The 11949-nt window shown below is 37.6% G+C and overlaps 1 protein-coding gene across 1 annotated transcript; it reads right to left on the reverse strand.

Moving 5' to 3' along the window:
• Positions 1-11063: 11063 nt before the first annotated feature.
• LOC124972503 (elongin-C-like) lies at positions 11064-11455 on the reverse strand. The gene has a single exon (XM_047536931.1). The coding sequence runs from the start codon at positions 11400-11402 to the stop codon at positions 11064-11066; it is 339 nt and encodes a 112-aa protein (XP_047392887.1). The 5' UTR covers positions 11403-11455.
• Between the last annotated feature and the right edge of the window lie 494 nt (positions 11456-11949).

Here is an 11949-nt window from a genome sequence, read left to right on the forward strand (position 1 = left end):
ATGCACCCCATGAAATAAATCTTCCTCTAAGTACTGCTTTCATAGTGTCCCAGAGATTTTGATATGATGTGTCTTTGTTCTCGTTTACTTCTAAGAATTTTTTATTTCCCTCCTGATGTCTTCTGTTATCCATTCATCATATAATAGTGTATTATTTAGTCTCCAGGTATTGGAGAAGTTTCTGTTTTTTATTCTGTCATTTATTTCTAATTTCAATCCATTATGATCTGATAGAGTACAAGGTAGTATCTCTATCTTCTTGTATTTGCTAACAGTAGCTTTGTGGCATAAAATATGGTCTATTTTAGAGAAGGATCCATGTGCTGCTGAGAAGAAAGTGTATTCATTCTTTGTTGGATGGTATATTCTATATATGTCCGTTAAGTCTAAATTGCTGATTGTGTTGTTGAGATCTATAGTTTCTTTATTCAATTTTTGTTTGGACGATCTATCCAGTGGTGAGAGAGGTGTGTTAAAATTGCCTAGTATTATTGTGTTGTGGTCTATTTGATTTCTTGAATTGAGAAGGACTTGTTTGATGTACATGGATGAGCCAATGTTCGGGGCATAGATATTTATGATTGTTATGTCTTGCTGATTTATGCTTCCCTTAAGCAGCATGTAATGTCCTTCTTTATCCCTTCTGACTAGTTTTGGTTTGAAGTGCACATTATCTGAGATGAGGATGGATACTCCAGCTTTTTTGCTGTGTCCGTGTGCATGGTATATTTTCCCCCATCCTTTCACCTTTAGTCTATGGGTGTCTCTTTCTATGAGATGAGTCTCTTGCAGGCAGCATATTGTTGGATTTTTCTTTTTAATCCAATCTGCCAGTCTGTGTCTTTTGATTGATGAATTCAGGCCATTAACATTCAGGGTTATTATTGTGATATGATTTGTATTCCCAGTCAATTGACTCATATTTGTTTTTGACATGATTTTGTTTCTCCTTTATTTGGCTATTCCTTTAGGCTAGCGCCTCCTGTTGCTGATTTGCATTGTTGTTTTTCATCTCTTCCTCATGGAATATTTTGCTGAGAATGTTCTGTAATGCTGGCTTTCTTTTTGTAAATTCCTTTAGCTTTTGTTTATCATGGAAGGATCTTATTTCATCGTCAAATTTGAAGGTAAGTTTTGCTAGGTATAAGATTCTTGGTTGGCATCCGTTTTCTTTCAGGGCTTGGTATATGTTGTTCCAGGCCCTTCTAGCTTTTAGGGTCTGGATTGAAAAATCTGCTGATATTCTTATTGGTTTCCCTCTGAATGTAATTTGATTCTTTTCTCTCGCGGCCTTTAATATTCTGTCTTTATTTTGTATGTTAGGTATTTTCATAATAATGTGCCTTGGTGTGGGTCTGTTGTAATTTTGTATGTTTGGAGTTCTATAAGCCTCTTGTACTTGGTTTTCCATTTCATTCTTCAGATTTGGGAAATTGTCTGTTATTATTTCATTGAATAGATTGGTCATTCCTTTGGTTCGTTTCTCTAAGCCTTCCTCAATCCCAATAATTCTTAAATTTGGCCTTTTCATGATATCCCATAATTCTTGTAGATTCTGTTCATGATTTCTTACCATCTTTTCTGTTTGGCTAACTTTGCTTTCAAGATTAAATACTTTGTCTTCAATGTCTGAGGTTCTGTCTTCCAGGTGTTCTATCCTATTGGTTATGCTTTCTATGGAGTTTTTAACTTGGTTTATTGTTTCCTTCATTTCAAGTATTTCAGTTTGTTTTTTTTTCAGTATCTCTAACTCTTTATTGAAATGATCTCTTGCTTCCCGTATTTGGTCTTTTAACTGTTGATTGGTGCGATCATGTAATGCCTGCATTTGCTCTTTCATCTCCTCCTTCAATGCCTGCATTTGCTCTTTCATCTCCTCATTAGCTTCCCTGATCGTTTTAATTACGTACATTCTGAACTCCCTTTCTGACATTTCTTCTGCTGTGCTGTCATTGGGTTTTATTGATGTAGTATCTAGGTTTGTTGGGGACATTTTTTTCCCTTGTTTTCTTATATTGGTCAGCTGTCAGTGGGACCCTGAGATATTGCAGTTTTCCGCTCTTGGCTTATAGTGTCCCGGTAGATTTCCAGTGTATCACCTCCCAGCCTTCAGTAGCCTGATGTCTTGGAGGAACTTGATAATGCAGCGCATCCGAAGAAAACTGCCCCTAGCCCCCTACTGGTTCCACGGTTTGGAACTGGCTCTGTGCGGAAATGCTCTCACTGTGGGCCTGCACCGTGCAGCTGGCCGTGTTGGAGGAGCCCACTGCCATATGTGAAAGGCTACCTTGGGAAGACTCTAGCTGCCCTGCCCTGCTCCGATAAGCCACCTCTATCTGGGCCTGCCACCCGGGCCGAGCTTTACCCAGTGGGCAGACTCACCTGTGGCTCTATTTCAGTCCGAGTCTCTCAATGCCTCCCCTTCTTAACTCCTGGGTTCTGGAGCGACTGGGGGTGCAGTCACCCACTAGGCCGCCATCTTGGATCGCCCTGTGAAGAGAGCCTGCGGCCGGAGTGGGCAGAGCCGCCTGAAGAGGTCTCTGGCTGCCCTGCCGTGATCCCAGAGGCTGCTTGCGGATCGAAGCTCTCCGTTGGTTCGGGGGCTTGTGGCTGGTTCTATGTAGAAAATCTCTCACTGGGCGGTCTGGTCTGAGAAGCTAGCCTTGCAAAGCACCTCCCACCGCAGGGGTCCAGGCTACTTGGGGAGGTCTCTGGCTGCCCTATCCTGGTCCCTGAAGCTGCTTGTGTGCCAGAGTACACTGTGCTGCGCTCGCTCCAGGACTTGGAGCTTGTTCTGGTCAGAAAGGCTCTCACTAGCGGGCCCGTTCCGGGAACCTGGAGAATCTGGCTGTGTGGGCGGGGCCCACCTCCGGAGTGCGCAGGACTGCCTATGGAAGACTCTAGCTGCCCTGCCCGGCTCCGATAAGCCACCTCTATCTGGGCCTGCCACCCGGGCCGAGCTTTACCCAGTGGGCAGACTTACCTGTGGCTCTATTTCAGTCCGAGTCTCTCAATGCCTCCCCTTCTTAACTCCGGAGTTCTGGAGTGACTGGGGGTGCAGTCACCCTCTAGGCCGCCATCTTGGATCGCCCTGTGAAGAGAGCCTGCGGCCGGAGTGGGCAGAGCCGCCTGAAGAGGTCTCTGGCTGCCCTGCCCTGATCCCAGAGGCTGCTTGCGGATCGAAGCTCTCCGTTGGTTCGGGGGCTTGTGGCTGGTTCTATGTAGAAAGGCTCTCACTGGGCGGTCAGCTCCGAGAAGCTAGCCTTGAAAGGCACCTCCCACCGCAGGGGTCCAGGCTACTTGAGGAAGTCTCTGGCTGCCCTATCCTGGTCCCTGAATCTGCTTGTGTGCCGGAGTACGCTGCGCTGCCAAGGATAGCCTTTCAATTGATGGTATTGAAGCAATTGAACCTCCATATGGAAAACAACAACACAATAAAACCTTGACCTAACCCTCACATCTTATGCAAAAATAACTAAGAATATCCGTGGAAATAACTGTAAGAATACAACTATAAAACTTTTAGAAGATAAAGTAAGAGAAAATTTTTAGGACCCAAGGTTGTGAATTAAAGTTATGTATGATGGTAAATTAGAGCTGACTGGATGAAGGGTGCCTGTGGCACTTCTCGAAAATGTATATTTGGAAAATTTTTGACATGCAGATTCATGTTCTATTTCAAAGTACAAAGTCCTAAAATTTTTCTGTCCAAAGTTTTATTTACCTGATTATATTAAAATCAAAGAAAGAGTAAGTTTCTGAGCAAGTAAGATACACTTTGTACAAATTTGGAGTGTAGAGGAGGATCAGAATGTGGATTGTTAACATTATCAGAATGTTTGGCAATCAGGAGATGAGATAAAAGTTAATGGATTTATGGAAAGGTACAGAAAAAGTTATACATAGAAAAAGAACAACAAAAAATAAAGCATGAATAATGAGAAGATAACAATTTCATATTTATTTTTCATTTAGACATTGCTATATTGGTGTTACCATTATAATTACATTAAGAAGTGAATATTTTGGGCTGATCAAAGTTTTAGTATGCTTCTTGTGGTTATAAACCTTACTTAAACAGAGTTATAATTTGGATAGGATTATTTTAATTAGTGAAAGTATTTTATTTATAATGAAAACTATACTTATTAAATTTATTACTTATTAAATTTACTTATAAGTAATAAGTATTAAACTTATTACTTATTAAATTTATTATATTCCAGTTTATGATGGTTACTTTTAATTTAAAAATAACTTACTGGGTTTGTGATTAAATTGTTTTCTTAAGACTGATTGAGCATTCTTATCATAAGTTCAGATCATTCCCAGTATTTCTAAATGGTTTATTCCATTAAAATAACTAATAACATTTAACTACTTCTGATTCTTCAGTCAAAAATTTAGAGTCAATGTTTCTCCCATTTTTATTTGGCACAAATGAAAGATGCTAGATAATTCATATTAAACTAATGCCAAACTGGAAAACATTACACATGATTTCTCTTTGAAGAGTACTCAGAAGAATCATAGTTCTCAAAGTGGCAGATGTGATTAATTTAGTAGACATTTTAACATATTATATGGGCTGAAAACTATTACTTATCTACATCCAGGAAATAAAAGTAATTTTTAACTGAAGGTCATTTGAAGTAGTGAAATAACCAAAAGAAATGAAAATCTTAATAGTAATATTTTTCTACATAGAAAACTGTATACTTTAGTATGCTTTTCTTTGCAGTATATAAATTGAATGATTTGAGAGGACTATTATAAATCTCATTTAAATATTGACAGTAATTCTGTGATAATACTCACAGCACTCTAAATTGTGTATATGTATTTAGATGTGAGGTGTCCCCCAAAAGCTCATGTGTGAGACAGTACAAGGTTTTAATTAGCTATTTCACTGCTGTGACTTATAATCTGACCAGAACAGTTTTAAAGGAGGAAAAGTTTATTTGAGGCTCAGGGTTTCATAGATCTTAGTTCACAGAAGGCCTAGTCCATAGAAGGCTGACTCCATTCCTCAGGGCTTGAGGTGAGGCTGAACATCATGGAAGAAGAATGTGGCAGAGGGAAGCAGCTCACATCATCAGGAAGCAGAGGGAGAGTCTCAGCTTTCAAGATACAAAAATTATACCACTTCAGTGACCACTTAGTTAATTCCTATCAGGAGATTAAATCACTGATTGGGTTAAGACTCAGTCATTTTTCCTCTGTAACTTTTAGCATTGTCTCACAAGTGAACGTTTGAGGGACGCCTCACATCCAAACCTAACACTCCGCCCCTAGCCCCTAAAAGCTCACAACCATCTGACAATGCAAAATACCTTTTTTTTTTTCTATTTTCAAGAGTCCCTATAGTGAACAGTTCGGAGATTGCTCAAAGTTCAAGTCCAAAGTCTTTCCTGAGGCCCAAGGCAATCTCGCATTGTGAGCTCCTGTAAAATTAAAAGCAATTTACAAGTATCCAATATATAATGATACAAAGTAAACATTTGCATTTACAAAATTAGGGGCACAAAAAGAAGGGATGGGACTGAAGCAAGACCTAAATCCAGCGGGACAAATAGGTCCAGTACTCCATGTGGAGCATCTGGGGTACATGGCATCCTGATATCCTCTCTGAAGGACTTGTGTAGCTCTACCCCAGTGGCCTTGTTCACTGCAGCCCAAGTAATCTTTGTGTTGATTTGTCTTTGCTCAATTCCTGCAACTTTCCTAGAATAATGTCCCATGTTACTGACATTTCTTAATTTCAGGAGTCTCCACTGCAGCTTCAGCATCCTCCTCATATCTCCATACTTTGACTTTTTAGGGGAGAGCACAGGGACTATGATTCTGCTGCACTTTGCCTGACCTCCCAGGCCTTTTTTTGAAATCTTGGTGGAAGCTTCCATGAACCCCTAACTCCAGCATCTTTCATTCCTGCAGAACCAGTGCCAAGTGGTTTACACCAAGGTCTCTCACCATCTGGAGCAGTAACAAATCCTCCAGGGAACCTTGCTACAGCAGCATCTGAGTGTCTAGGTGACTGGGCACGTTGAAAAAATTCCCTAGGCCCCCTTTTGCAAGAAAGGTACCGCACTGGTCTCTTCTCAAGAGAATTTTTACTTTTACTCCCTTGAGCTTGTGATGGGTTTGATCTTGCCAGCTTCTGAGATGTCCTTAAGCCATCTTTCTTATTGTCTCTGGGCAAAGTCTTTAGCATTTCTGTAGTGTGTCTTTAACAATTGCAACTTCCTCAGCCCTAGTTTTACTCTGGCCTTTCAAGTTCACTTCTTCCAAATCTTCTAGCTCTGCTTTCTGCTCATGATTTTCACAATAAATTTGACTAAAAGTGACCAGCAATATCCACACCACTGCCTGAATGCAATGCTACCTAGACATCACTTCTGTCCAATTAAGAAGTCCATTACTTCTAAAATTAGCCTCATAGAAAGTTTCAGGACACAGGCAATATGAAGACAACTTCTTAGTCAGAACATAACAGGATGGCCTCTATGCCAAATTCCAATAGAGTCCTCCTTTTCTGAACCCTCTAGAATCCTGCCTTCACTGAACGTGGTTCTATTGGCATTCTGGTCTTCTAAACGCCCACTAGAATCACCCATTAATCTCCACTTATGACAATCTAAAGCATTTTCAACTTGCACTGCTAAACATCTCAAACTTCCTCCTACCAATTCTAAAAAGCTCCAAATAATTCTGAACCACATGGTCAGTTTAGTCACAGTAATAAACCCACTCCTTGTATCAATTTATGTTTTAGTCTGCTACTTCCCTGTTGTGACTAGATGATCTCAACAGAACAACTTTAAAGAAGGAAAAATTTTTTCTGGGGGCTCATAGTTTTATAGGTCTTAGTGCATAGAAGGCCAGCACCATTCCTTAAGGACTCAAAGTGAGGCTAAACATCATGGTGGAAGAGTGTGGCAGAGGGAAGCAGCTCACATCATCAGGAAGCAGAGAAGGAGTCTCTACTCTCAAGGTACAAAATTTATACCCCATAGCAATGCCCTAATTCCCACCTCCTCCAGCCACACCCTACCATTTCAGTTACCACTCAGTTAATTCTTATCAGGGGATTAAATCACTGATTGTGTTATAACTCTTACAACTCAATCATTTCTCTTCTGAACCTTTTTGCATGGTCTCATATGTGAGCTTTTGGGGGACACCTCACATCCAAACCATAACACCCAATCAGTGGATTAATGCCTTGATAGTGGTAACTGCAGGCAGGTAGGGTGTGGTTAAAGGAGGTGAGTGCCTAGGGGAGTGCCTTTCAGGTTTATTTCTTATCCTTGTTAAGCAGAACTGTCTCTCTGCTTCTTGATGCCCATGTCCAGACCTGCTTTTCTCTGCCACACTTCTTCCATGATATGCCTCACCTTGAGCCTGGAAGAATGGAGTCTGCTGTCTATGGACTGAGACTTCTGAATCGGTGAACCACCAAATAAGCTCTTTCTCCTTCAGATTATTCTTGCTAGGTATTTTAGTCATAGCAGCAAAGATGCTGACTCAAACAGAAATACAAATATATAAATATCATAAATATAAATATATATTATTTGTTGTTGTTTTTGTTTGCTTTTGTTTTTTACTTTGAAGTATATCTTCAAATTCCCTACATTCTAATCATGGTTGTCATTTCACAAACTTTGGGACCTTTAGTGATTTACTCCACTTCTTTGACATCTTTTCCTTCATCTGCAAAATGAGAATAATAACAATTGCCATGGACTGAATTATGTTCCAAAAAAACTCATATATTGATGATCTAGCACCAAACATAATGGTATTTGGAGATAGAGTCTTTGGAAGATAACTAGTTTTAAATAAAAATGTGAGAGTGAAGTACTCATGATGGGGTTAGAGCCCTTATTCAGTCAAATCCAAACTCGAGTTTGCTTTTTCTCTTTCTGCATATGCCTTGTGATCACACCTGAAGAAGGTGGTCATCTACAAGCCAGAGCTCAAACCATAAATCCAATATGCTGGGACAGTTTCTTAAAATTCTAGTCTTCTGAAATATGAGGAAATATATTTCTGTTATTAAGCAATCAAATATATGGAACTGACTTAAAGTGCATATTTTTTAAGGTCACAATTAAGATTCAGTTAAATAAATATAAAATACTCCAGTATTTCATATTTAGAAATGTTTGATAAAAATTACTTGCTAATTTTTTGATGAAATATTATTATTGCTTTTGTTACATTCTATGATGATTATTATTAGTGTCCTCACTAGTCTAATATTCCATGGCAATGTGTGACATATAGTTATCATAGCACACTGAGGTCAGAAATATAGCTTCATGAAACACAGGAAGTGACAAATGCAGTTAGTTCCTTTACATTATGTTATGATATAGAACAAATTAATGGATTTACTTAAGTAGATTTACAATTGTGGTGGCTTGTTTTAATTAAAAAGACTTTAACTAAATGGACATCTATTAAAAAGATTCCTACGATGTGACCATCCATTAAAAATAATATCAATAACAAGAAAATGAGAGTAGCAAAGCTGACATACATAATACTATTATGACATCCAGTCAGTCAAGTTACAAATAAAAACAATGATTAATTAATCATATTTGTCATATTCAACAATATTGTTATCTGATATATTATTAATAATACACTCATTTTAGCCATTAATATTGCTACTGTTTCATAATTTTATTATTTGTTATTATTAATAATTTGGTATAAGTAGAAACTGATATTCAGCATTTTAATATTTGCTCTCTATATTTGAAATATGATATATCATGCAGTAGATCATAAATACTATCTATTTATATATATATATATACATATATAAGACTACTTTCTATTTATATATACATACATATATAAGATTGCTAATTATTTAACTGACATGGTAAAAAATTATGAAGTTTTGATACAAGATTATTACTTGGAAGATGTATACATACGTTTTGTGTGTGCATGCTGAAATCCTTTTTTCATTTAATCTTTTTACTTTTGTAGAACACCAAGATATACCTGGACATTATCACAAAAGCATGGAACACAACCTGCTCTAATTCAATCCCCTGAACACTTCCTCACCCCCAGTTCCCCTCCCTCCATTCCACTGATCCCTCTTCAATCCATTTAGTTTACTTTTTTTTAATAGTATTCTGTGGATACACTTGATGCTGAGACCCAATGTGCCACATGCATGCAGGCGCATATGAAAGTTTAATCAGATTCATTCCACTATTCTTCCCTTTTCCTGTTCCTTCTTCCTTTTCCTCAATCCCATTCATCTACTCTAATGACATTTCCTCCATTTTGATGGAATTCCCTGAAACTCCCTCTCTTTCTTTCTTTTTCTAAAACTCCCACTCTTTTCTTAGATTAGCTTCCACATATATATCAGGGAAAGTATTCAACCTTTGACTTTTTGTGACTGTAATATTTCACATAGTCTCCAGTTCCATCCATTTACTGCAAATACTATAATGTCATTTTTCTTTATGACTAATACTCCTTTGTGTATACATTCCACATTTTCTTTATCTATTCATCTGTTGAAGGTCACCTAGGTTGGTTTCATAGTTTGGCTATTGTTTATTGTGCTCCTATAAACATTGATGTGACTGCATCATTGTAGTATGATGATTTTATCTTATTTTCTTATTGGGGATTTAACCCGGGGCTGCTTTATCACGAAGCTACATCCCCAGCTTTTTTTTTTTTTTTTTTTGATACAGAGTCCAAGGTCTCACTAAGTTGCTGAGAGCCTCACTAAATTACTGAGGCTGGCCTCAAATTTATCATCTTCCTGTCCCAGCCTCCCTGGTCCCTTTGTTTACAGGAGTGGGTTACAGTGACTAGGTAGTATGTTGATTTAAATTTTTTTTTAATATATACCAAGGAGTGAAATAGCTGGATCATATGGTGATTCCATTTCCATTCCTAGTTTCTTTAAAAATGTGATCAAATTGATCATTTTAAAAATGGAATTGTGACTGAATGTAAACCATGATATCTAAACGTATGCTGAAATTTCCTTTAAAACAATACTCCCAAATTTTAAAAGTTTGGCCCTGCATATAAGAACCTCAGAAGTTGCCACTCTGTTGTAACAAGAAAAAGTTGAAAAGACTGAAAAAGCAATAACTCCTCTTGGGTACTGAGGAGAGGTGAGGACACAGGACAAACCATTGTCTCAATATTGGAAAAGTAGATAGGTGAGCAAAAGAAGTCAATATGGCTTACCAGAGCAGAGCAAGAAAAGTCTCAGAAGCATAAACCACTGCAAGAAACAGTGACAAGGTAAGAACAACTGAACTATAATTGAAAAAATTCTAGAAGCTCAATGTAGATTATTTATGGAGTTAAAATCTCTAGAAGTACTCAGTCACTGGGGAGTCCTACAAACTCAAACACATCCACAAAGTAAATATCAAATAACATCCCCTCATGATGCTTGCAGAGAAGGGAAAAGCACTATTTTGAAATATATTTGTCCCTCAGTATCTGCAGATTTGTTGTATGACACTATGGATACCAAAATCAACAGATGCTCAAGTCCCTAATTTACACATAACTATGCATATCCCCCCATTTACTTTAAATCATCCTTAGATTAGTTAGAATACCTAATATAAGGTAAATTTTGTGTATATAATATTTATACTATATTGTTTAAAATAATGGCAAGAAAATGTAATTTTTCAATAAAATCACGATATTTTAAAATAGTTTTGGTTTACAGTCAGTTGAATCCATGGAAATGTAAGCCAGCAATACAAGGAGATAACTGCACAGGTAAAAACTCCATTCTTTTTTTTTTTTTTTTTTTTGATCATAATTGTTTATTTCTCAGTTTGTGCAAATGTCCTTAATTTGTTGATGTAGGAAACAAGTTTCAACTCTGATTGCTATGCAAAAGAACAGAAGAAAATCTGCTTTACAATTAAATTTGTAGTTTAATTGCATACAGGCAACATGCTATGTATGAAAAAATTACTAACTAAACTACAGGTATTAAATACTGGAAAAAAATAACAGTTTATTATAATTTATTTTATTTAACAGTCTAGGAAGTTCGCAGCCATCGGCAGTTCCAGTGCAATTTCAGGAGCAATTGGGAATTCGGGAATCTTGGTGGAGCTGTTAGTGTAGCGAATCTTGTAGGTAAAATACATGAATACTTTTGATAGCACGTGTGAGGGAATCTCTCTAAAATTAACCTCATTGGTTTCATTTTCAGCAAACTGATCTGGGCGACTCAACATGGCTTTTATTGTTCCTGATGTTAGTGCATGCTCTCTTTTTACAATAAATTCATGACCATCAGAAGATATTAATTTGACATACATGGCATCAGGGCCTTCACAGCCACCATAGATTTTCTCTTCTCCATCCATTATGTTCTTATAAATTCTACTTTGGTTCCACAGGAATGTTAGTAGTTTCTCGTCAGCCCCGCAGCCACCACAGTCGAGTCCCCTCATACTGCCACAGCCCCTACTCCAGTGCTGAAAAACTCCATTCTTAAAAAGGCATGCCCTTAAACAAGTAACCAATTTCTAATTTTCTGGGTAATTTTCTAATTATCAGAGCATACCTAAACTGCGGGAAGAGATGTGCCTAACTCCATCCACCTCGAGCCATGCTGTCTCATCTAAGGTATGAGGAAAAACTGAGAAACACTTGGAAAGTTATAGTCCAGAGTACAGGATCATTCAAAACCTAATCACAGGATTAAAGAATTCTTCTTGTCCTGTACACCTTATGACATTACAAAAGGTTTATATATACAGCGGATCCTTTTACCATATATCATCTAAAACTTATCAGGAAAAATATTCAAGCATACTGAAATTCAAATTATAATAATAATAGAAAAATAGAAAAAGAAATAATTGAAGAGACAGAACAAACACAAGTACCAAACATGATATTGATTTTGAA

This window comes from Sciurus carolinensis, chromosome X (genome assembly GCF_902686445.1).
Source record: "Sciurus carolinensis chromosome X, mSciCar1.2, whole genome shotgun sequence".
In the NCBI taxonomy this organism is placed as follows: domain Eukaryota; kingdom Metazoa; phylum Chordata; class Mammalia; order Rodentia; family Sciuridae; genus Sciurus; species Sciurus carolinensis.

Bases quoted from the DNA above. Each gene is read 5' to 3' on its own strand.
- LOC124972503 (XM_047536931.1), bottom strand. From the start codon at position 11,402: ATGGATGGAGAAGAGAAAATCTATGGTGGCTGTGAAGGCCCTGATGCC.